General features: G+C 36.1%; 1 protein-coding gene across 4 annotated transcripts in view; it reads left to right on the plus strand.

Annotated features, from left to right (window-relative positions):
- Tet2 (tet methylcytosine dioxygenase 2) overlaps nt 1-26176 on the plus strand; it is a 135669-nt gene that overhangs the window by 99542 nt on the left and 9951 nt on the right. For 3 of the 4 annotated variants that reach the window (XM_074041475.1, XM_020182771.2, XM_074041476.1), the window contains exons 4-8: nt 920-1010; nt 2364-2457; nt 3109-3317; nt 15303-15453; nt 17006-17095. In XM_074041475.1, coding sequence (XP_073897576.1) covers nt 920-1010; nt 2364-2457; nt 3109-3317; nt 15303-15453; nt 17006-17095 — 635 coding nt within the window. Of the gene's footprint in view, nt 1-919; nt 1011-2363; nt 2458-3108; nt 3318-3515; nt 3705-15302; nt 15454-17005; nt 17096-26176 lie in introns of those variants that run through there. The other variant, XM_074041477.1, reaches the window with a different exon arrangement.

The raw sequence follows: 26176 nt of genomic DNA on the forward strand, positions 1-26176 counted from the left end.
ATGCAGATATATATGTGGGCAGAGAAGATCTTAATTGCAGCCACTTAGCAGACAGAGTAGCAAACACTTGAAAAAGCAAATGTTAAATTGGTGCAGTTAATGGCCCCCATCCCCCACACCATGTTAGCCCTCTTATTGTGAGGCGCTCCATATTTGTAGGCTGATGGAGGCAGACCCAATACTGCCCTTCTTTGTGTGTGGTTATTAAGTTGCCTCACTGGTCTAAAGTGCCACACATGTCGTAGACAGTATTGGGTAAGTTCTAGGTGTCTTCATTCCCTTCTCTTATCACCCTAACCCTTTCTTGCCACTCTCCCATTTTTGGGTTTATACCTGTCCCCACCTGACTCCCAAAGATTTTCCCTCATGTGCTTGAAAGTGCATATAAAATATGGAGCTGGAATGAATATTCTATTTTCAGAACAGAATAATTAAAAGTTGTGAGGAAATAAGATCAGAAAAACAGATACATAAGTTTTTCAGTAATATATTCTGGGGATGGGACAGGACCAGAAATTTGTTCTTAATTTTTCACCAGTCAAGAAGTAGGCATGCTTCTAGTTAGTTAGCTTTAAATTTTTTTTTGTTTTAAAAGTGGAGTTGTAGTTGTTATAACATATAATATATTCTAACTCCTTCACTTTTCTTTGTTTAGTTCCACTTACTTTGTTTAAAATAATTTCTTATGCCATATCTGAAATTTAATTTGATAATTTTTCCAATAATCACCATGTACAAATACTTAATTATTTGGCAAATTTCTAGTAGATCAGTCCATCAATTTACTCATTTTAAAGAAAAAAAAATTTGAAGTCATTTAGGGCACTTGATTTGCAGCTGGGGGATAGTCTTTGTGGATGTAGGCTTTATACTTAGTGTAATTGAGGTCTAAAATAATAATCTTCTATTATCTCAACAGAGCAAATTATTGAAAAAGATGAAGGTCCTTTTTATACCCATCTAGGAGCAGGTCCTAATGTGGCAACTATTAGAGAAATCATGGAAGAAAGGTAATTAACGCAAAGGCACAGGGCAGATTAACGTTTATCCTTTTGTATATGTCAGAATTTTTCCAGCCTTCACGCACAAAGCAGTAAACAATTGTAAATCAAGTAATTATCAGTAGCTTAGCTATTCCAGGGTTGCCAACACTACACACTGTGCTGTTCACCAGAAAGTCACAATATTTGACAGGACTAATAGTCTGTTAGCTGGCACAGGCTACCCACTTTGAGATGGATACTAGAAAACCCAAGCACGAACAAGAATCATTCAGCCAGCCTGCCGGGCACAAGGATGCTGGCATAGACTGCAAAGAGAGGCCCAATCTGGCTCTCCTCCCACTTGGTAGAGTGTTGAAGAGGAAAGAGGGCAAAAGTACTATACAAAAGGAATCATTGAGTTAAACTCACTCAGTATTGTAAATGGATAGTTATCTTTAAGGAAGTTTTCTCTTATGAACATAGAGCTTGTGTGGCATGTTGAATAGAAAGAGACAGATGCCTTTTATAGCTGCTTTTTTAACTGTCAGTCACAGGTATGCAAGTATTTGCCTATATCTCCAGGGAAATCCTGCATGTAGAAGATTCTTAGGAGCAAGAGAATCAGAATGAGCCTTTCCTATTGATATCTACAGCTCTGAGCTGTCAGTCTCTGCAAGGGCATCTTTCCTTATCGTGAAAATGCATCAGGATATAATTGGGCAGCAAGCACATATTCAGTGTCATTCTTGCTCTATTTCCAAATTATACATTTCTAAATTAAAATGTAGACATTCATTAACTAACCATCCAGTGCCTAACAGAAGTAGTGAATATCTCTGTGTGCCTTTTATTAGCAAGCAGTACATTATGCTTTGGTCATAAGGAGAAATACAGAACTATCCTATATTTTCAAAATGGCCAGATACTAATTATTTGCCAGGTCCATTTTTAAAAATGTGAGAGCCTTTGAAGAACAGCTCTAGTTAAAATCTATTATGAGTCCCCAAGTTTTAAAATAGCTAAATTTAGTAAAGAACAAAAATCAAATAGTATGTTTTAAAAGACTGAATTTAGCAAAGTAACTAAATGTTGTGCTTTGTGAAATTATGTATAAAAATAAACTTTCCCAATATTTTCACCCAACATACAAATTATAAGATAATTACAATTTTCAATGTATTTTGATAATGAAGAAAAAGCAAAACAGAAGGACTATTATCCAGTTGCTTGGCTTAGACTTGTGTTTTAAAAATAAATTAAACCATTTGTTTCTCAGGTCATAGAATAAAATTATGCTTAAATGTTCAAGTATTTTGATTGCTTCTTGAAGTCATTTGCTAACTGTGTGTGTGTGTGTGTGTTTCTGTGGGTTTCTTTAAGGTTTGGACAGAAGGGTAAAGCTATTAGGATTGAAAAAGTCATCTATACTGGTAAAGAAGGCAAAAGTTCTCAGGGATGTCCTATTGCTAAATGGGTAAGTGTGACTTGATCATGTCTTTGGCCTTCAATCTAGGTCATTTTGATTCATTAATATAATCCTGAGACTTGATTGCCCAGATCAAAGGGTCATGACAGTTGGAAGGAATATTGCCTCTATATTGTTTATCGGGTGTTATGCCTTAAGAAGAAAGTAGGTTAGTTTTTCAATCGCCAGCACACTGTATTTAATTGAAATAATTTAGTGGCGAGGTGGAGGTCCATCCTATTGCCTGCTTAAAGTATAATTCCTCTTGGAATGTAAAGAACTGGTTCTTAATCCTCAGATACCCTAAGTTAATCTGTATATTGTCATTCATGCAAACCTTGAACTAAGATCCTGCATGTCTTTTAACTTGATTTGACTTCAATACAGGTGCTACTTAATTGCACCACTATACTGGGTATAGTTTGCTAAATATTAAGGAGTAGTTTTGCATCCCTTCATTTTGTGACACCAGGGTAAGCTCCCATGGTATATACAGGCAGCGAAAGGCATATTGCAGGTGCTGGTTAATGTTATCCTCATTTTGACCCAGACTTGGGAAAATATGCATACATAAATCACTGCTCTCATCTACCACAAGTGACCCTTGTCTTATTTGGGGTGGGGTGGGGGATGTTTGGGATGTCATGGTGATCCACACAGGTGATTCGCAGACGCTGCACTGAGGAGAAGCTCCTGTGCTTGGTACGAGAGCGAGCCGGCCACACCTGTGAGGCTGCGGTGATTGTGATTCTCATCCTGGTATGGGAAGGGATCCCACTAATCCTGGCTGACAAACTCTACTCGGAGCTCACTGACACGCTGAGGAAATACGGCACGCTCACTAATCGCCGCTGTGCCCTGAACGAAGAGTAAGTGAACCCAAGGGCCTCTTTTCTTTCTGGGATGACTGCAGGAACATCCAGTCTTTGGCTTAAGGATGAGAGCTGAACCTACATTATTTTTACATTTATAAAGTTGGGACCAAAATGCCTATTTCAATCAGGCAATGTAGCCATTTGCTAACACAAATATTTTGAGGTGATTTCACTAATGTTTTGTGCATGCAGACCTTTGGCCATTGGTTAGGAGCAGTTAACCAGAAGTCTTAAGTGTCTGTATCTACATGGCCTCAATTATAGCATGAAGTTACTTCCGTGTTCTTTTGCTACAACCGACAACTCTTGTGTGCCTGGCCGCCACATTAGTAAGCACTGGCACCACTTCCATGTTCCAGTACCTGAACTGAAACAAAGTAAATTTGGTGAGTAATGTCGAGAATCTCAGGTGAATGACCCTTAATATAAATCATATCCATTCTGTATATCTCAAAAATATAAGATTTGTAGAAGCTCTGTAGAAATAGAACTAATTTTTACTCTCATTCAATGTGGTTCATGATTTCCAAAGAGTAGGCAAAATGGCTGCTGAATAATTGAAAAATTACCAGCTATGGGTATGCATTATTTTCTAGGAATATAAAAATTTGGAGTAGGACAGCAGGGTATGCACTTAAACATATTTTTTTCCTTTTCTTATTCATATGTGCATACAAGGCTTGGGTCATTTCTCCCCCCTGCCCCCACCCCCTCCCTTACCACCCACTCTGCCCCCTCTCTCTCCCCGCCACCCCCTCAATACCCAGCAGAAACTATTTTGCCCTTATTTCTAATTTTGTTGTAGAGAGAGTATAAGCCATAATAGGAAGGAACAAGGGTTTTTGCTGGTTGAGATAAGGATAGCCATACAGGGCATTGACTCACATTGATTTCCTGTGCATGGGTGTTACCTTCTAGGTTAATTCTTTTTAATCTAACCTTTTCTCTAGTTCCTGGTCCCCTTCTCCTGTTGGCCTCAGTTGCTTTTAAGGTATCTGCTTTAGTTCCTCTGCGTTAAGGGCAACAAATGCTAGCTAATTTTTTAGGTGTCTTACCTATCCTCACCCCTCCCTTGTGTGCTCTCGCTTTTATCATGTGCTCAAAGTCCAGTCCCCTTGTTGTGTTTGCCCTTGATCTAATGTCCTCAATGAGGGAGAACATATGATTTTTGGCCTTTTGGGCCAGGCTAACCTCACTCAGAATGATGTTCTCTAATTCCATCCATTTACCAGCGAATGATAACATTTCATTCTTCTTCATGGCTGCATAAAATTCCATTGTGTATAGATACCACATTTTCTTAATCCATTCGTCGGTGGTGGGGCATCTTGGCTGTTTCCATAACTTGGCTATTGTGAATAGTGCCGCAATAAACATGGATGTGCAGGTGCCTCTGGAGTAACAGTCTTTTGGGTATATCCCCAAGAGTGGTATTGCTGGATCAAATGGTAGATCAATGTCTAGCGTTTTAAGTAGCCTCCAAATTTTTTTCCAGAGTGGTTGTACTAGTCTACATTCCCACCAACAGTGTAAGAGGTTTCCTTTTTCCCCCCGCATCCTCGCCAACACCTGTTGTTGGTGGTGTTGCTGATGATGGCTATTCTAACAGGGGTGAGGTGGAATCTTAGCATGGTTTTAATTTGCATTTCCTTTATTGCTAGAGATGGTGAGCATTTTTTCATGTGCACTTAAACATATTTAGTGTAGCCTGTTGTTGATGTTTGTTTGTTTAACTTTGTCCACTTTGCAGAAATCCCAGAGGTGTCACTAGGAGAAAACTTCATTCTAATATTCCTCCACTATGAATTCCTGCATAACAGTAAAATACAGAAAATTTCTTGGTACTACCTAAAATAATTATGAGTTACTTTGCTCACAGTTAAATCAAAAATAATTTTAGTTTTTCATTTTCTTTAATCTATCTAACTTTACATCTCCCAAATCACAAATAGTTTGCTGAGATTATGGAAATATTCATACCCATCATTGCAATAACCCACTGCTAACCAAATTTGTTCTTTTGGCTACTGTAACTCTCATAGTTTGTCCAACATTATACTAACACAGGTTTTTTTTTTTCCTCTGGGTCATTACCAGTAGGGGTAGGGGGGCAAATAAATGATCAATAATTTATTTAAGATCTTTACTTCTATATGAAAATGTGACTTGGCTTTCTATGAGAGGTGTAGTTGAAAATTTTCAAGTATTATATGGACTTGACTGCAATCAGTCCACTTTTACAAGTGATTAATCGGAAGGTAGAAATTGCCGGTTTATAACACATGACTTAAAAATTTATAAACTGCTTTAGATGTAAAATACTTTTTAATCTTACCATAACTTCTTTTGTTCTTCATGAAAAAAGTGTTTGTACATGCCTTTAATCAAAAGAAAATAAAATCCCTGAAAGCGAGTGGGGGAGGAAGGGAGAAACTGGGGGTGAGGGGCAGGGGGTAGAAATGACCCAAACAATGTTTGCACATGTGAATAAATGAATAAAAAAAAAAGAAAAGTTAATACACATTGGGTACATATTGGTAATAACATGTCTTTCTCGGGAATTCAGTGGTATTCCACTGTTTTTAAAACAGAATTCCTCTTAGACTTGATGCCTTGAAATTCTAAATCACTGAAGAACTTAAGAAAGTTATGTTCAGGTTTCTTGAAATTTCATGTAAACTTTCCAATTCAGTATTTATTAATTTTGTGTGTCTCTGATATTTTTCCCTAAAGAATTTTCCTTAGTTTCTTACAAATGCCTTTATAACCTGAAATGGAATCTGACATATACAAAGAAATTTTGTTAAGAACTTCCCCTCAGTTTTATTACTTAGCATTTGAAAATTATGAAAATGATTGGACCAGAGTCTCAGAAAGGTGTAATTTGTTTAATTGATATAAATAGTTGGCAAGAACAAACTACTAGAAGATGCTTCAAATATTAAGACATTTTAAAAGCCTGTTTGTATATTTTTGCTTCTCTTTGTCTAGAATTTCAAGGGAAAGATGTGTAATTGTTTAGACAATGTTTAAGCTGGGGTCTCTGCTTAAGTTTTAGATTAATTCTTCAACTTTAAAAAATTTAAAAAGCAAGAAATACATGATTAAAATAGACACTTATACAATGTCAATAGCAACTTCACCCAGAAATAGCTTTTGAAATTTCTTCTGCCCCACAAACAAGTTAAATAAGACTTTTTGACAAGAACAGAATAATCTCAGATTGAGGCTGCTGATTCAGGTTCGTGTTCAAGGCTTTAACCTCATCACTGAGTTCTTACAGTTCCCTGTGCCCACGCTCACCACAACCACCCACTGTGAGTCTAGGGCACAAGTCTGAGAGCATGTGCAGTGGGAAAGTCAAAACCTGGTTTTTACATTTTTTGTGAGCCAAACCAGCTGTTTCTCCTTTTAGGTTTTCCCTGTGAGATTTCTATTTTATGACTAAGCCTAACCAATATTTTTTGGCAAGTGAGAATTATGGAAGTATATCAGTCATGAGGAAATGCCTTTTGCTATGGTCTCTGATGTTAAATATTTTAAGAAATTATATAATGTAAAAAAATTCAAACATACCTAAAAACAAGAATGTAGTATAGCAAATCTCATAGACTCATCACACAGCTTCAATATTAGTCAATATTTTATCAATATTGTTTCATGTATCACTCCCAAGTTTTTGCTCCACCCCCTGTAGAGTTTGAAAACACAACAGAGGTACATCATTTCACCTGTAAGCACTCTGTACGTAACTATAACAGATGAGAATTTTCCCCTCAAAACCTAGCCGTGCTCCCATTATAATCCATGTCAAAATCAATAATAACTCTTTAGTGACATTCAATATTCAGGCTATGTTTGCTGAAATTCCCTGATCAAATCCTGTTTAAATACACACATAGATAAAAATTATGAAAAAGAAAGCGCCCATACCTTGCATATGACTGAGTCTTTTGAGTGGAATGGTCCCATTTTATGGCTGCTGTCTAGCTTTGCTATTAAGTAGAATTTCTTTTTTCTCTTAACAGTTTCCCAGTTTGGAAAACATGATTCTCAAACTTCTTTTTATTTATTTTTTATTTATAATAAATAAAAATATAATATAGTTCCCCCTCTTTAGGAATTGATTTGTTAAAGTAATTATATGATTTTCTCTATAATTTCCTATGGGTCAGATTTGTTGGATTTCATTTTTATTGTTTTAACTTACTTCTTTGTCCCCAGGCTCTTCTGTATACCAGTAGTTAGATATATGAATGGATATATGTACACACTGGCCAAAAAAAAAAATTGCTTCCTGCGTGGTGCTGGAATCCTAATTTTTCATATTAATCAGAAGGCACATAAAGTCTTCTTGGCTCCAATTTTAGTGAAATTCAGAGCATTCAGTGTGTTCAGGAGTTGTCAACCCAATCCATCAAAGTTCCCCATCAAACTCTTGCATGATAGATAGCATAGCATCCATTTGTAATCATTGCCTGGTTCCATTATTTAAGTAGTTTGCAAATTGATAGTTTTCTTACTTTGGATAGTGTATGAATTTAAATTGATTTTTTTTTTCCTGTCTACTGGGTTTGAAATCAGGACCTTGTGCTTACAAAGCAACCACTCTACTTCTTGAGCCACACCACCCCCACACCCTTTTTGCTTGAGTTATTTTTCAGGTAGGTCTTGAGTTTTTTGACTAGAGCTGTATTCATGAGACTGCAATCCTTTCACCTCCTTCTTAGCACTTCAAAGTAATCCCCATAGCTAAGATGACAGGTGTGAGACACCATGTTCAATCCTATTTTGCTAGTTTTTATATACTGCATACATGTGAATAACTGATTTAATTTTCTCTTTAAAATATTTTACAATTTAGACATCAAGTGATAACTAAAAAGTTAAGACCTTTTAAAAAATCTGTTACAGAGATGAACATTTTTGTTAAATTTGCTTCACTTGTCCATGAGCCAAATGCTAGCCATAGTAAAATGACTGCCCAGTGCTAATTCTAACATTTAAGGTAGTGATGATTTTTGTTTTAATTTGCTCAACTCCTGTGGTTAAAATGTGGTGGCAACTTCAAGACTTCTTTCATGCTAGACCAGAAGTTGGAAATACTGTAGGACATCTTTTACTTATGTATTCCATCTTTTTACTTGTAGGCCATTTCAGACTTTCTGTTCTTGAGTCACCTTTAAGTTTGTGTCTTTCTAGGAATGTTTTCTTTTTATCTAGGCTGTCTGTCGAAATACAGTTGTATAGCATTCCCTTTGTTTTTACTTAGGTCAGTAGTAATGTCCTTTAAGTTCTGATTTTAGTAATTTGAATTTGAATTCTCTTTTTAATTGGTAGGGCTAATAGTTTTGTTTTGTTTTGTTTTTTCCCCTCCAATTCTGATGAGCTTTCAAATAACCACTTTGGAAGGAGCTTTTTAAGTGAGATTGGAGTTGGCTGTAGGTTTAAAGGCTGATGGCCTAGTCAAGAGGGCTGGTAGTCAAGCAGGGGAGGACTGAGAGATGAGGTCCAGTGGTACAAGTTTGCATTCTCTCAAATCACCATCTGTTTTGTTTAACTTTTCTCTATTGTCTTTTTATATTTCATCAATCTTTCATGTTTAGTGTTTCCTTCATTCTGCTTGTTTGGGGTTTGGTTTGTTCTTTTTCTAATTTCTTAAAATGGAAAATGGGTTTATTAATTTGAGAACTTTGTTCTGTTTTAACATATAGGTATTTATAGCTGCAAATTTTTTTCCTGTGGTTTTTATTTATTTTTTTCTTTTATTATTTATATGTGCACACAAGGCTTGGGTCATTTCTCCCCCCTGCCCCCACCCCCTCCCTTACCACCCATTCCGCCCCCTCTCTCTCCCCGCCACCCCCTCAATACCCAGCAGAAACTATTTTGCCCTTATTTCTAATTTTATTGTAGAGAGAGTATAAGCCATAATAGGAAGGAACAAGGGTTTTTGCTGGTTGAGATAAGGATAGCCATACAGGGCATTGACTCACATTGATTTCCTGTGCATGTGTGTTACCTTCTAGGTTAATTCTTTTTGATCTCACCTTTTCTCTAGTTCCTGGTCCCCTTCTCCTGTTGGCCTCAGTTGCTTTTAAGGTATCTGCTTTAGTTCCTCTGCGTTAAGGGCAATAAATGCTAGCTAATTTTTTAGGTGTCTTACCTATCCTCACCCCTCCCTTGTGTGCTCTCGCTTTTATCATGTGCTCAAAGTCCAATCCCCTTGTTGTGTTTGCCCTTGATTTAATGTCCTCAATGAGGGAGAACATATGATTTTTGGCCTTTTGGGCCAGGCTAACCTCACTCAGAATGATGTTCTCTAATTCCATCCATTTACCAGCGAATGATAACATTTCATTCTTCTTCATGGCTGCATAAAATTCCATTGTGTATAGATACCACATTTTCTTAATCCATTCGTCGGTGGTGGGGCATCTTGGCTGTTTCCATAACTTGGCTATTGTGAATAGTGCCGCAATAAACATGGGTGTGCAGGTGCCTCTGGAGTAACCTGTGTCACAGTCTTTTGGGTATATCCCCAAGAGTGGTATTGCTGGATCAAATGGTAGATCAATGTCTAGCGTTTTAAGTAGCCTCCAAATTTTTTTCCAGAGTGGTTGTACTAGTTTACATTCCCACCAACAGTGTAAGAGGGTTCCTTTTTCCCCGCATCCTCGCCAACACCTGTTGGTGGTGGTGTTGCTGATGATGGCTATTCTAACAGGGGTGAGGTGGAATCTTAGTGTGATTTTAATTTGCATTTCCTTTATTATATAGCTGCAAATTTCACTCTAGCATTTCACTTAGCTTTATTCCATAAAGTTTGGGTATATTGAGTTTTAGTTTTTATTTGGCACAAAATATTTTCTAATTCTGATTTTTTCTTGTTCAACTTATTATATAGTAATATGTCATTTTATTTCAGCATATTTTTTAGTTGCCTCAGAAACCATGACACAGTTTTTCCTGGAGAATTTTGCATGTACACTTGAAGAATGTGTGTATTCTGCTGTTATTGGGTAGAGTGTTTTTACAGATGACTAGAGGGGCATCTACTTGGTTTATAGTGCTGTCCACAAATTCTATTTTCTCATTGTTCTTCTTGTAGTTGTTCCATCCATTGTTGAAAGTGGAATCTTGTCCAGTTCTTTAATTGTCATTCTTTGCTTCGTTTATTTTGATGTTCTGTTTTTTGTTAGGTACATATGTTTATAGCTATTACATCATCTTAATACAGTAACTTTTCACCCTCATAAAATATACTTGTCTTTTGTAATAATATTATCTTAAATTTATTTTGCCTGATACTAGTGTAGCCACTCCAGCTCAGTTTTCCAAATTTGGTGATGTGACAGAGGGGCTAAATCAAATCCAGGGTGTTGCATATTTTGGTAAAGCATTCTACCACTGAGCTACATCCCCAGCCTTCCAGCTCTTTTTTGACTACTGTCTACAGGATATTTATTTTTCTGACCTTTTATGTCCAGCCTATTTGTGACTTTAAAAATAAGGTGTCTCTTGTAAATAACATATAGTTAGTTAAGTCTTTTATAAAAAAAATCTTTTGCCAGCTTCTGCCTTTCAATATTTTTAATCCATACATATTTAATGTAAATATTGATACAGTAGGATATGTCTGCTTTCTGCCTTTTGAGTTTTATTTCTCTATTCCTTCTTTACTACTTTTTTGTTTTTAGTAGCTATTTCATACTGTACCATTTTACCCCGTTTACTGTATTTTTGTTCCTTAGGGGATTATAATTAATATAACAGCTTACTTTGTAGCAATACTATTTAGTTATAGTAATAAGGAAACTTTGTTCTAGTATAGTTACATTCCCTCCTTTTTCTCTGTGGTATTGTTATCATACAAGTTACTTTTTATACATTATATGAGCATTAGTATAGATTTATAATTACTGCTTTATGCAAAGTAGTTAGTTAGTTACTAATAAAAATACTATCTTTAATATTTACCTAAGTAATTACCTTTACTTAATGCTCTTTAAATTTTTAGGTAGATTCAAATTATTGTGTTATTTCATTTTAGACTGAAGGACTCATTTAGTATTTCTTGTCAGGCATGCCTGATAACAATAGACTCTCAGATTGTTTGTTAGTGTAAATAATAATTTATTATTGATTTTTTTGTAGTACTGGGATTTGAACTCATGGCCTTGTGCTTGCTAGGCAGGCACTCTACCACTTGAGCCACTCTACTAGCTCTTTTTTTGTGTGTGTTAGGTATTATCAAGATAGAGACAAGAACTATTTGCCAAAACTGGCAAACCTTGATCCTCCTGATTTCTGCCTCCCAAGCAGCTAGGATTACAGGTGTGAGCCACTGGCACCTGACCTTATATTTTTGAAGGATAGTTTTGCTATCCTTGGTAGAGTTCTTGGTTCAATCTTTTCCTTGCAGAACTTTATTATTTTATAATTTTTAACTACCATGAAAATATAAAATTATATGTTTTAATGTGGTGTTTCAATACATGTGTACAGTGTATAATGGCTAAATCAGTTTAAACACATGTATCTCCTCAAACATTAATCATTTATTTCTTTATGCTGAAAATATTCAAAGTCCTTTCTTCTAGCATTTAAAAATAAACAGTACACAATTGTTATCTGTAGTCACCTTACTGTGTTAAAGCACATCAGAACTTCTTACTCAAATCTCAAATCCCAGCACTTTGCTATGTAATCCCACTGTTTTTGGCCTCCATTGTTTCTAATGAGTATCAGCTGTTAATCTTACTGAGCATCCCTGATACATGATGGGTTATTTCTTTTTTTGTTGTTACAAATTATGGACTTTATTATAGTAGTGTCATTAATTGTTAATGGGTTTAACTGTGATGTTTGCATACGTGATGAAATCCCTCAGCTTTTAAGGTTTTCTCTTTGTCCTTGGCTTTTAGCAGTTTAATTATAGTGTTTCTAGATATGGTTGTCTCTGAGTTTATGTTCCCTGAAGGTAGAGCTTCTCAGACATCTAAATTACTGTTCAAGTTTTGTAAGTTTACATTCATTACTTCTTTCTGTTCCATACTCTTGCCAAAACTCCTGGCAATACATAGGGTGGTACATTTTTATGGAGTCCCACAACTCTCCAAGGCTCTGTTTAACTTTATTCAATCCAAGAAGCCAAAGGGAAAAAATCATTTCAATTGATCTGTACTCAAATTTCTTCCTCTCTTCTCCCTCCTGATTAAATCTGCCATTCACCTCCTCTAATAGATTTGTCTTTTCAGTTCCTATACTTTTCAGCTTCAGAACATCTGTTTCTGTGGGGAGTTTAATATCTTTGATCTAACACTGTTTTCCTACTTTCCTTTTTATTTATTTGTGTGGAGAGCAGATTATGGAAAGCCTATGAGAACTGTAGACAAGCAAGGCAAGATGCAGCTCACCTGCTTTTCCAAGATTGGCACAGACCTGGAAGCAGAACAGCTATTTCTCCTAAGTGTTTGCATTCAGAGAAGCAGGAATTCAGGTTTCTCCTGTTACTGTGCCCCTCCCCAAGAGCTGCTGCTCCACTCTGTTTGCCACTGTTTACAAGGAAGAAGAGGGGCTTTTTGCCTTTGGCTTTTGCTTTGGGATGTGAGGCTTTTGCCTTTTTGGTGTGGGAGGCTTTGGAAGGGAAAAGAATTGCTAAAGGGAAATTGCTGAAGGGAAAAGAATGGCTAAAGAAGGGTTGATAGAAAGTCTGCACCGAGAACTTTAACATAGGCCTTAGAAAAGCTAAGCTAAAGAAAAGCCTTGTATGCACATATGAATAATAAAATAAAAAATAAAAAATAAAAAAAGAAATTGGGACCAGAAGGAAAAAAAAAAATTCAGAGTGGGTAGGGTAGAAGATATCCCCTTCCTTGCAAGTCATGTCCTACAACTGAGAGGCCCTATATAAGAAAAAAAAAAAAGAAAAGTCAAAGAGAACATGGGACAGTGCAAGATAGAGGACTGAGACTTTATGAGTTATGCATACACAGTTTTTAGGCGTGGCTGTTGTTTACAAGTCTGAACACCCAGGCTTTATGAAAGCTAAAGAGAGATGGGATAGTGCAAGCCTGGGGACAAAAGACTAAGATATTAATAAAGAATAAAGGTAGAGTAAAGAAGCAATGAGAGTTGTACATCTCCACCCAAGTGCCCAACACACCTGACCCCACTTTCTGTCTGTCTATCCTGTGTCTTTTCTGAATCTCCAGTCGCCCTCAGTTAGGTTCAGTAATAACCAGGAACAAGAGAAAGCTCGCTCCAACAAAGGAGGGAGCAAGAAAACAGTGCCCCCTCCATATTTAAGCATGGTTTTCTTTATAGTACTTGGGGCATGGCTGAAATAGCTAAGTTAAAGTCTTTGTCTAGTGGTATAACATCTGGACTTCCTCAGGGGAAGCTTCTGTTGACTGCTTTTCTTCCTCTCTGTTGGCCATGCTTTCTTCATATGGTCCGTATTTGTTGAAAACTGGACATTTTAAGTGAGATAATGTGACAACTCTGTAAATCACATTCTCCCTTTCCCCTGTTTCCCAAAAGAAATTGTTCTGGTTTCTGGATGTTGATTTGCCTTGTGACTTTTTAAATTTTATTTTTGGATTACATTAATTACATGAGACTTTCATTGTATTAATTCCATACATGTGTACAGTGTACCTTGAACAAGTTCACCCTCTCCATTGTATTTCCATTCTTCCCTTATGTCTTATTTTTAAAACCATTTCTGTCAAGCTTGTATTTTTTGTCATGTGTTTCCATGAAGTCTCTACTTGATTAGCTTAGTGCAGCAAAGCATTAGAGTTCTTTAGGTACCTAAAACCAGTAGGTCAGTTTTTGCCAAGCAGGTAGTAGTTGTCTTGAGAAGGGGAGGGGATTCAGTACTCAGCCAAGCTGTTTACAGCACTGTGTTTGCCTTTACTTCCTGCTTATGCAGAGTCTGGGGATTAAATTGTGATTTATTTGTATTCTACCACTGAGCTACATCTCCGCCTCTGTTTATTTCCTTGAATAAACATGCTTTATGTTGTTAAAGCCTTTTGTTAATTTCCAGATTTCTGAAAAAGTTCATTCTGATCAATATTTCCAGTAAGCTCACTGCTTTTATGGAGAAAGAATTAAAGAAAGAACCTTATGAGACCATACTGACTATGGCTGTATACTTAAGATGCTATGTTTCAAACAAAAACTAAAAAACACTCAAATGCCTATCAGTAGTAGAATGATTAATTTGTAGCATATTAACACAATGGAATATGGTTCTCAGTGAAAATAATAAAGTATAGCAACATGAAATGATACAGAAAGATACTCCAAACATAATGTTACAAAAAGAAGCCAGACACAGATAGGCGCATATAATTTCATATACATGTGTACAAATCAAATACAAAAATAGGATAAACTAATCTATTCTGAGAAAAGTTACTGTTAGGAGAAAGTGCCTGGAAGGAAGCAGAAGAGATTCTGGAGTGCTACTAAATGTTTTCTGTCTTAGTTTGGTGCACATACCTGGGAACACTCTTAATTGTGAACATTTTCAAGGTATAAAATTACACATTTTTTTCTTTTTTTTTTTTTTTTGAGTTAGGTTCTTGCTATGTAACCCAGGCTGGCCTGGAACTCACAGTCCTGCTTCAGTCTCCCACATGCTGGGATTACAAATGTGCTCTACCACGCCTAGCAATGTTTACTTTTCTGTATGTGTATTATACTGCAATAAAAAGGTTATATACTTAATTTGCAGTGCTGGAGATCAAATCCAGGGCCTTGTGCATGCTAGGCAAAGAGCTCTACTACTGAGCTGCTATTTTTAAATTGTGTTTTAAGGTCACTTGAAGAATTTTTGTTCTGGGTATGGTCGTACCCTATCAAAGTTCTTTCCAAAATCATTTGATATATGCACATCCCAACATAAGAGATGGAAGTATATATAGTACTACCCATAGTCTTGAACTTGGTGCTTTGATTTCTCAGGAGAACGTGTGCCTGTCAGGGGCTGGATCCAGAGACCTGTGGTGCCTCCTTTTCTTTCGGTTGTTCGTGGAGCATGTACTATAATGGATGTAAGTTTGCCAGAAGCAAGGTCCCAAGAAAATTTAAGCTGCTTGGGGATGATCCAAAAGAGGTTGGTTTACTTCCTGATATATAACCTATTTTTCGTAAAGAATTGATGCACATGGTTGAAGTGAGCAATATGACTTACTCTGTTAGGCATGTGTTATTCATCTCTGATGAAAGAACAAAATTTTCACTAAACTGTGAACACAAAATATTTTATCAAGTTAACATAATCATGTCTTAACAAAGTAAGAGATAAAATTTGAGCAAAACAAGTTCTTCCTACATAAGGCCTTTTATATTCTTTATGTTAATTCCAGCATTTTAAAGGGCTATCATTTCAGCATTAAAACTAAACTATGATTGGTGGTATCTTTTATGTTTTGCATCTGAATTAATAATAGTCATTTTCATGACTGTCACATTCAGAAAAGAACATTTCTAGTCACATTAACATGCTATAAGATTGAGCTTAAAGTTACTGTAATGAACATATTCAAGTAACTAAAACATATTTAGATTTTAAAGTACAACTAAAATATATACTTATACTATAGATAGTACAATATTGATGTGTTCCTCTAAATGGAAAGTTTGTTACCATTATTATTTGTGACTATAAAAGTAAATGAAAGCATAACATAGAAAGTGTAAAAATTCTTGAACTCATGATGCAATTTTTCCCCCAAAGGATAATTTTTTCAACAGTAAATACATTGCGTAAGTGAATAGATATAGCAATTAGTTTTCCACACTGAAAGGTTTTTCACTTGTTCATAAATGTTTATTGCTTTAACCAGTTTTCATGCATTTAACCAGTTTTCATGCAAACCAAATCCAAAAGATAGCTATAACCTCATCCTCTCTTAAGCAGAAAGACACTACACAGAAACCTCTTCACCTTCTAAAGCCTACAATCTCTGCCAGGTGGTTATATTTCCCAACATCTTTTTTTAGAGTCATAAACCTGAAATGAGAACATCTCAGTATAAATGAAAACTGAATTTTATAATCTACCATTTTATAAAGCATATTGTTCGGAAAGTTTGTTCCAAGCAGTATTGTTGGGAATGTAACTGAGCATTTCCTCTTTGAAGTAAACTTTGCAGAGTTCTTCATATAGGTCGATCTGAGAATTTTATCCACATTTGAAGTGTCCAGTAAATTTTTTGTTTTGTTGAAAAATCATTTCAACCTTCAAAATGCTATCATTACAAACATTGTGAAATATAAAGATGAGACAGACAAACCATGCCAAACAGATCCTTTTAATCTTCCTTGGCAGGTCACTAAACAGTGAGAGTAGAAAATCTGACTTCTCTCAGACCCTGTGGCTTTATTCACCTAACCCCACTCCCAGCTTAGGCTTATATTTATAAATGGCAAATATCTGTTTGCAAAGTAGAAATTGAGTTATTCTTACAAAAAAAGAAAAACCCAAACCCCTAGGTATTTGATAATATATACAGCACTATTAGAGGCATTACTTTTAAGATTTAGTTATTTAAAATATTGTATTTTTGATCCAGTATTTGGGAAAATAAATAAATGATCACCTCTCTCCTGTACTGTGGGAATAGATTTAGAATTTAATATGTCAAATTATCCATTTTGTTCAGGAAGAAAAACTCGAGTCTCATTTGCAAAATCTGTCCACTCTTATTGCACCAATGTACAAGAAACTTGCACCTGATGCATACAATAATCAGGTAAGTCTAAATAATTCCTGGCAGTGATTTTAACAGGTTTTTTATTCATAAGCCACCAACCTCCAAAAGTGTTTTTGAAGCAATGATTTTCTTTTATTGTTTTTTCAACCTTTCCTCTTCTGGTTTATGTAAATTTTATCATCTAAAAGAGCATCTTTCTATCCTTTTGGCTGTGAGGACAATGAGCTTTGAAGTTTCACAGGTGTCCTATCTGCTATCCCTGTGTGGATAATTTTGTCTCTGTAAGCAGACTTTAGTAATTATGTCAAAATTATGCAGCCCCAACAAGAGGATCTAATCACCTATTAATTGTTTTCACAGAAAGTCTGTAAGTAGACTATAAATACTCCATCATAAATATATGTGTCACATAGAGCAAATTTTGACAGTGTCTTTTTTTGTTTGGTCTTGACTCATGAACCAAGCTGAAAATATATATGTTATTAAATATATATTGCCTATTTCATGTGTACTCATCTATCCTCATTAGACAGCTAGGTGATTTGGTCAGAAATTGCTCACAGAGGAGGCAAAAGCTGTAATGTCTCCATTGTTTCAGTAACACCACCAACAAAAGCGTTAAGTAAAAGCACATTATGTAATATACACCGTGTTTATTCACTGGGGACAAAAGATGAGCAATGCATGTTCTCTGCCTTTATTAAACTCCTTCTTTGAAAAAGACACACATGTAAAACAGCCATCATCAGATAACATGCTAAAAGCTAGGACAGAGGCATGTGCACATTTCCAAGCGAATAAGAGTAGAGCTATAATGTCACAAGTAGTATTGGATGCTAAACAAAAATCTTTGGCCATTATCCTACAGGTACCCTTGGAGTGTTTCATAGTGCATGCTGGGGTGAGGGATGGTGAAGTGGTTTTTTTATTACAAAATTTTCTTTTCATTGGTAGTATTTTATCTTTTAGACTGTGACAGGAAAGAATATCTGACAATTACTGAAAATGGAAACAGTTACAATGTCTATGGAATAAAGCCCTTCTAATGTTCTGGGTTTTTTTTAGAGTTAGTAAATTATCTTTCTTAACTTCACTTTTGCTAATTCCAGGGCAAAAATCACTACAGAAAACAATCAGATTTTTCTGTTTCTCTTACCCAGATTCTAATCTCATATTGTTTTATAAAAAAATTTTTATTGTGCTGAGTAGGGGTACATTGTGGCATTTGCAAAGTGTCTTATAATATATCAAATGTATCATACTTGAATTCACCCCTCCACCATTCTCCTTTATCCTCCCACTCCCCATTCCTGGTATAGTCTCAACAGGTGCTATTTTTCTGTTTATATACATGTGTACACAGTATTTGCCCCATATTCACCCTTTCCGTACTTCCTTCCCCCTCCCACTGGACCTGTTCCACCCTTCTGTGATTTAATTTTTATTTTCAAAAGGTCATTCAACAAGCCAAATAAAAGAAATGTAATTTGGATCAGTTTAAGATTAGAGAGATAAGGAAGCTATTGTAATCATAGGGTAAGTGATTTTAAGGTCCTGAATTTAAAAAAAAGTTGTAGGAGTTATAGAGAAAAGGAAACCAGTATATGGAATATTTAAGGTGGAACTTATAAAACTTGTCTAATTGGATATGAGGATAAGCAAAAGAGCTAATTTGGGGCTTCATCAAATTTCTGGTTAAGATAGGTAGTTCAATTAACTAGTACCAAGAATCAGTGAGGAGAGGAAGTTTAATAAAAGCAAGGGGGAAGATATTAAATTTCACTTTGGATATGCTGTTTGACATGTTTCTAGGAAGAACATTAGATGGGAATCCAGAGAAAAATCCAGGATAGCAGTGTAGATTTGGGAGTTAGCACAGAGTTAGCACAATTCAGGAAGGAGTTTGAATATATGGGAATTAAAGTCATTTTTCATAATAAAGATTATCAAGAGGAGAAAAGGCTGATTTGAGGGATCTGAAGCTGTCAACATTTTAAATTATATGTACTTATTTATGAGATACAATGACAATTCAATACAAATATAATATGTAATGATTATATCACAGTAATTGTGATCTCTCTCAAACATTTCTGTTGAGAACATTCAAAATCCTCTCTTCCAGATATCTTGAAATATTAAATTGTTCTCATCAGTTATCCTACTGTGTTCCAGAACATTAAAAGTAATTCCTCCTATCTAATTGCACTCTTCTATCCTTCCCTTCCTAGTACCCTCCCAGGCTCTGGTAACCACTATTCTCTATTTCTTTGAGATAAACACTTTAGCTTCCACATGTATGTGAACATGTGGTATTTGTCTTTCTGTACCTGACTTACTGCACTTAAACTAAGGTCTGCCATTTCCAACCCTATTGCTGCAAATGACAGGATTTCATTATTTTCTTAAATGTCTGAATAATACTCCATTTGTGTATTTATATTATATTTTCTTTATTGAGTCATCTCTCATTGGACACCTAGGTTGTTTCCATATGCTGGCTATTGTGAATAGTGCTGCAATAAACTTAGGAATGCAGAGGTCTGTTTGACATACTTTCAGTTCCTTTGGATATATACCCAGTAATAGGATTGTTGAATCAAATGATGGTTCTATTTCTAGGGTCTGGAGGAAACTTTATTAATTTACATTCCCACCAGTAGTGTAGGATAAAGGTCCCCTTTCTCCACATTCTTGCCATCATTTGTTAATTTGTTTGTTTGTTTGTTTTATAATGGCCACTCTAACTGGGGTGAGATGATAGTTCATGTAGGTCTGGGTTTGCATTTCCCTGGTGATTTTGCCATATTTTGGCTATTTGTATAAACTCTTTTGGTATACATCTCTCTGGGTAATTTTCCTATTTCTTAATTTTGTGTGTATGAGTGTGTTTTGTGTGTTTCAGTTCCTTACACACTTTGGAAATTAATTCTTTATCAGATGAATAGTAGGCCAGTATTTTCTCCCATTCTTTAGGTTCTCTTCACTATTTCACTTGCTGTAGAGAGCATTTTAGTTTGTAATTTGACAATTCTTGCATTTGTTGCCTGTGATGTTGGGGTCATACCCAAAAAGTCTTTGTCAAGACAAATGTCCCAAAACATTTCCCCTTTATTTTCCTCTAGTGGTTTCATAGTTTTGGGGGTCTTATATTTAAACCATTGATCCATTTTGAGTTAATTTTTTAATATGGTCAGAAGAAGGGTTTAATTTTGTTCTTCATATGGTTATCCAATTTTCCTAGAACTATTGATTAAAGACAGTTTCCTTCCTCCAGTGTATATGCTTGCTGCTTTTGTAGCACTTCAGTTGACTGGCCAGTCGCAGTGGCACATAACTAAAATCCCAGCAAATGGATTAAGAGTTCAAGGCCACTGAGGACAGCTACATAGTGAGACCCTGTCTCCAGAGAGGGAGAGAGAGGGGAAAGGAGAGACAGAGAAAGTCTGAGAGACTTTAACGTTTACTTTAATATGTGAATTTATCTCTGAATTCTCTATTTTGTTCCATTGGTCTGTGTATCTGTATGCCAGTACCATGCTATTCTGTTATTATAGCTTCATAATGTGTTTTGTGTTTAGATACTTTCATGGTCCAGCTTTGTTCTTTTTGCCTGCATTCAGGGTCTTTGGGCTTCCATACAAATTTTAGGATTGTTTTTCTTCTATTTCTGCAAAGAATGTAATTGGTATCTTGATAAGAATTATATTGAATCTGTAGATAGCTGTGGTTAGTGTGGATATTACATTGCCAGCTGGGTGCAGCTGGTTTGCTGGCAGCTCTAGATGCAATGCCTCTGGTTGCAGTTGTGGAGCTTCTGTCATTTCTGTGGGCTGTGTGAGGGTTGAGGCCACCCTGAAGGCCCATGCATGTAGGGTGCAACATGTCTGGTAGGGGGTGGGCTGCCTGTCAGTGTCCAAGGACTGCACAGATGACTTTGCAGAGGTTCTAGGGCCAAACTGCTTTGGGAACCCAGAGTGGGAGGGTGGGGCCCCCCAACTTTTCTGGGGTCCCTTCAGACTGAGCCCCTCGAGGGTGGCTATGCACGCAGTTCCTATGCCATAGTAATGTGGGTTGTAGTGCAGCTATGTGGTGACTTGGCATCTCCCCAAACTGGGCTCGCGGCCTGTGAGAACTGCAGGTTTCTCCAGCAATAAATGTTTTGGGTGCACATGGTATGAGCGGTAAGGGGAGGTAGTCCTCTGCTTATCTCGTCCCTATCTCTTTAAGTCCCTCTCCCTGTCTCCATTCAGGGTTGATCTTCAAATATGTCTTTAGAGGCTATGTCCTATGGCCCCGTCTTGATAAGGCCATCATGTGTCTCCTCATTCTGCAGCATCCCTGCCTCTCTGACACTCTGTTTTTCCTTTTTTTGGTCCTTTGCTGTGAAGGAAAGGGCACCAAGCACTTGCAGTTAGCCATCTTGGTGATTTTGCCAGATCATCATCTTAGGTGTAAGTGGAGGAAGAGATGTCAGTTAGTAAGGCAGTAAAGTAAGTGAGGGGTGGGGAAATGGTGTAGGAAAGGCTAAAGATTTAAGGGAAAGAGGGAGCCTGACAGAGGAAGGCAGATGATGAGAAGGTATCAGCAAAATACACAGCAGCAACAGGTATGGGGACATGACTAGAGTTGTCATTTACTTGATAATATTAAAGACCCTAATCAGATTAGTTTACACAGCAAAATTGACACAGGACAAAAATGATTTAGCTGGTCTTTTCTACTGTGGACTTTAATCTTCCTCCTACAAACTCAACTTTTTTGGGAGGGTGGGGGATCATGGAGGTAAATTTAACCATGGTCTGCTGGTAAGTTGTTTTGTTCAGAAATGTATCTGAATACCTATGGAAATTATTTTAAATGCTATTAATAATAACCATTGGAGTTAATAGTATTATTTTGCAACTTTATACATTTTAGGCAACATCACAACGTATAAGGAATGCTTTAGTACTTTTGTAAAAGTTTAATTCTGGATAAGAAATACTGTAATAAATCAAGCTATAAAAAGAATAATATGAATTCAGTCTATTTTCCTAGATTTAAAGTTTGGCCAAATTCAGTTGAATGAATTTTTTGTAGTTGCTATTAATCAAACAGCTTATTTGGAAAAGGGACAGAATAAAAAAGAATTATTCTTTTTTACTTCTTTGATTCTGAATATAGACTGTCTCATATACACCTGATTTTCTAAGCATTTATATGCTACCCTACTACATTTTATTTTGGAGTATTTCAAACTAGTTTTTACGTTCTCTGAACCCCAGAATACTCAAAATATGAAAGAGTTCAAAATTTAAGTATAACAAAATCTTAATTCCTTAGATGTGTTTCAATATTTACCACTGAATAAATGTACATATAGATATAAGTGAAGCCAGTTAATGGTTCTGAGTGGATAAAGTGTTTTTTATATTGCACAGTAATATTCTTAATATGGGTTAAAAGTAGCAGTCATCTTTCCACACATAGTTGATCATTTGGTATTACTGATGTCATAAAACCTATTTAAACTTTGCCTATTTCTCCAACTGAAATATCTCTGTATCTCACATCTGAATGGTCTTTGTTGTTTTATTCCTTGCTTTCAGTGCTAAAGTTAAACATTACTGGGTTCATCACAGCATTTCTTTTAGCTCCATGGAATGAAAGGCTAGGTTCTATCAATTTAAATTTCTTTTTTCATATTTATGTAGTAAGCATGTATTTGTTCTATCTTTTCTGTTGTCTTACATTTAAGCTTGGAAAATAATAGGTTGTGTACTATCCATTATTGTGGAGATGAAAATATTAGACAAGTCCTATCCAAGCGAGTTTGCTTTCTTTCTCTCTCTCTCTCTTTTTTGGTGGTGGTACTGGGTTTTAACTCAGGGTCTTCTACTTGCCCAGCAAGCACTGTACCACTTGGCCATGCCCCCAGCCCTTTGTGCTTTGTCTTATTTTTCAGTTATATCTCACCGTTTTTTCCTGGATTGCCTTGAACCATTATTCTCCCATCTCCATATCACAGGCCTTGTTCTACCACATCCAACCCTCCAAGAGAACTTTCTATGATGATGAAATGTTCTCTGTTTATGCTGTTTAGTATAATAGCCACTGTCCACATGTTTCTTAAGTGCTTGATCTGTGTCTAGTGCAATTGAGTTAATTTTTTAAATATCCATATATGGCTAATGCCTACCACATTAAAGAGCATAACTTTAGAGCACCAGAAAGCCATGCACTTAGAATTGCCTTCCAGACTTGGAAATGGATTTGAACCTTCTGCTAAATAATATGAAGTTACCAGAAACATTATTATATTGTGAGTTCATCACCTAGCTTTGATGGAGTGGCTACAACTCATAATTCAGACTACAAGAGAGGAAAAGGCTGCATTGGCAAGAGCCCAGGTGTTCAGCTAAGCACTGAACAGTGAATATATCTGGAGAAACTACCAAAGCTGAGGGGAAGAACCATGAAAAACGAGCCAAAGAGTTCCTAGACCTCACGCAGGACCTGGAATAGTTCTTGTTATACCAGCCAGAGACAACCTAACACATAAGATATCAGAGTATTCCTAATTGCATTGATTGGTAGCAATGCTATTTTGGTCCCATCTGAAAATGTTTAGGGGATAGAGTGTGGCCCAGGTGGTAGAGCGCCCGCTTTGCAAGCATGAAGCCGAGTTCAAAACCCCAAAACAAAAAATAAACAAATCCCACCAGAACAAACAAAAAATGTTTAGGATCAGACTTGAAAGGATCAAACCGATTCAAATTTAGCATCTAAGAACAAAGATTTTTTTAAAAATTCAACAGTGAACAAGGTAAAATTTGTGATGTCAAAGCTCTCTTAAAAATTTATAAAGAAATAGAAATAGTCCCAGAAATAGCAATTAAATCATCATCATATTAAATATGTTCAAGAAGTTCAAGCATGAAAAGATACAAGAAATGTAAAAAAGGACCCTATATTGAACTGGTAGAAATAAAAAATATGTAAAGTCTAGATAGTGTGTGTGTGTGTGTGTGTGTGTGTGTGTGTGTGTGTGTATGCACGTGTGTGTGTGTGTGTATGCACGTAAGCACAAGCACACAGTGAAATTGGCTGTAGGTTAGTAAACTTTAGGACAGGAACAATATAAATTTTCCAAAATAAAGAGAACAAACAAAATTGGGGCACAAATCTGGATAGAATAGAGACCTGTAATATTATAGTAATGTATGGAGTCCTAGAAGAGGATGGTAGGAGACAGAAAAATATGTCTAATAATTAATAGCTAAAAACCCTTGGATACTGGACTTTCAGCAAAGCCCAAATTTAAAAAAGAAGGAATGAAGAAACTACATAAAAGCACATCATAGTCAATTTTCTTATAGTTAATAAAATCTAAAAGCTAAATAGAAGAAAGAGAAAAGGAAAATGACCATGAAGACATGAGATTTCATATCAAAAAAAAATGAGAGAAATTACAAGAGAAAAATCTTTTAAAGTACTAAAAGAAAGAAAAAAATAAAAACCTACCAACCATGAAATCTATGATCAGTGCAAGCAACTCTCAGAAGTGAAAACAAAAGTATTTTTTCAGCGATAAAAAGTACTGAAAGTGCCAGTCACTGGTGCCTTACCCCTGTAATCCTAGCTACTCAGGAGGCAGAGATCAGGAGGATCACGGTTCAAAGCCAGCCCAGACAAATAGTTCCGTGAGACCCTATCTTGACAAAACCCTTCTCTACAAAGGGCTGGCAGAGTGGCTCAAGGTGTAGGCCCTGAGTTCAAGCCCCAGTACCACAAAAATACAATAAATAAATAAATAAAAATGAAAGTATCCACCATCAGCAAACTAGCATTTTAAAATGTCAAAGGAAGCCCTTTATTACAAAGAAAATAATATATGAGATAGAAATCTTCTGTCTGCAAAAAGGAGTCAAAGGCATCAGAAATAGTAAAGGTGGGTAAAAGGACTTTTTTTTTTTTTCTTTTATCAGTATCTGGGTTTGAACCAACAAGCAAGCCTCATACTTGCTCAGGACCCTCACTTAAACCAATCTGCCAGCCCTAGGGGGACTTTTTCTTATTTTAAAACTGTCTTTAGAAAGTTGGGAGTTTTATTTGTTTGTTTTTTTGGTACTGGGGCTTTGAACTCAAGGCCTCAAGGTTGCTAGGAAGGCACTTGTCTAGAGCCACACCTCCAGCTAAAAATGTCTTCAATAGGTAATTGCTATTTTAAAATATTTTCATAATGTATAGTGAGGTTTATCACATAGAGGAGCAGCATGGAAGCCTAGGAATTGGAACTATACTGCTGTGAGGTTTATATATTATAATTGGACTGTCTATTACTTGACTGCAGACTGTGAAAAGCTACCATATATGGCAAACCTTAAAGCACCACTGAAAGTTGTAGAACTAATCAACCAATAAAAGAGAAAAATGGAAAACTCATTTGTGTGTGTATATCTATACAGATATGTTGTATGTTTTGTTTTTTGAGGAAGATTCTCACTATGTAGCCCAGTCTGGTCTTGAACTTGCAATCCTCATGCCTCACTCAGCCTCCTGAGTGCTGGGATCAAGGGATGCGCCACCATGCCAGTCTCCAAAACTATTTTTTTTTTTGTACCAACAATAACAAAAAGACTTAGAAAACCAATAGAAAGGGCTGGGGGCATGTCTAAAGTGATACAGCACTTGCTTAGCAAGAACAAGGTCCTAAGTTCTATCCCTAGTACCACAAAAAAAAAAGAAAACTATTAACATGATGCTGTGTTTAAACCCAACCATTAAAGTTATTAACAACCCCTTGAAAGGGCAGAGCTAAATAAGCCCCCTTTAAATGTAAAGACATAAATAAGTTAAAAGTAAAAGGATAAAAAAATATATACTATTGCTAATGTTGACCAAAAGAAAGCTGGAGTGAATATATTGTTATCAGATTTTATAGCAAAGAATATTGCCAGGATAAAGAATATGATTTAATAATAAGACACAGTTCCTCAAGAGAACATGTAAGTGTAAATAATTTATGCACCTAATAACAGAGCTTCAAAGTTTAAGCAAGAATCCACAATTGTAATCAGAGATTTGAATGCATCTTTCTCAATAATTAATAGAACAAGTACAAAGAAATAGAATATT

The sequence above is a fragment of the Castor canadensis genome, chromosome 9, assembly GCF_047511655.1.
Source record: "Castor canadensis chromosome 9, mCasCan1.hap1v2, whole genome shotgun sequence".
Taxonomy (NCBI): Eukaryota; Metazoa; Chordata; class Mammalia; order Rodentia; family Castoridae; genus Castor; species Castor canadensis.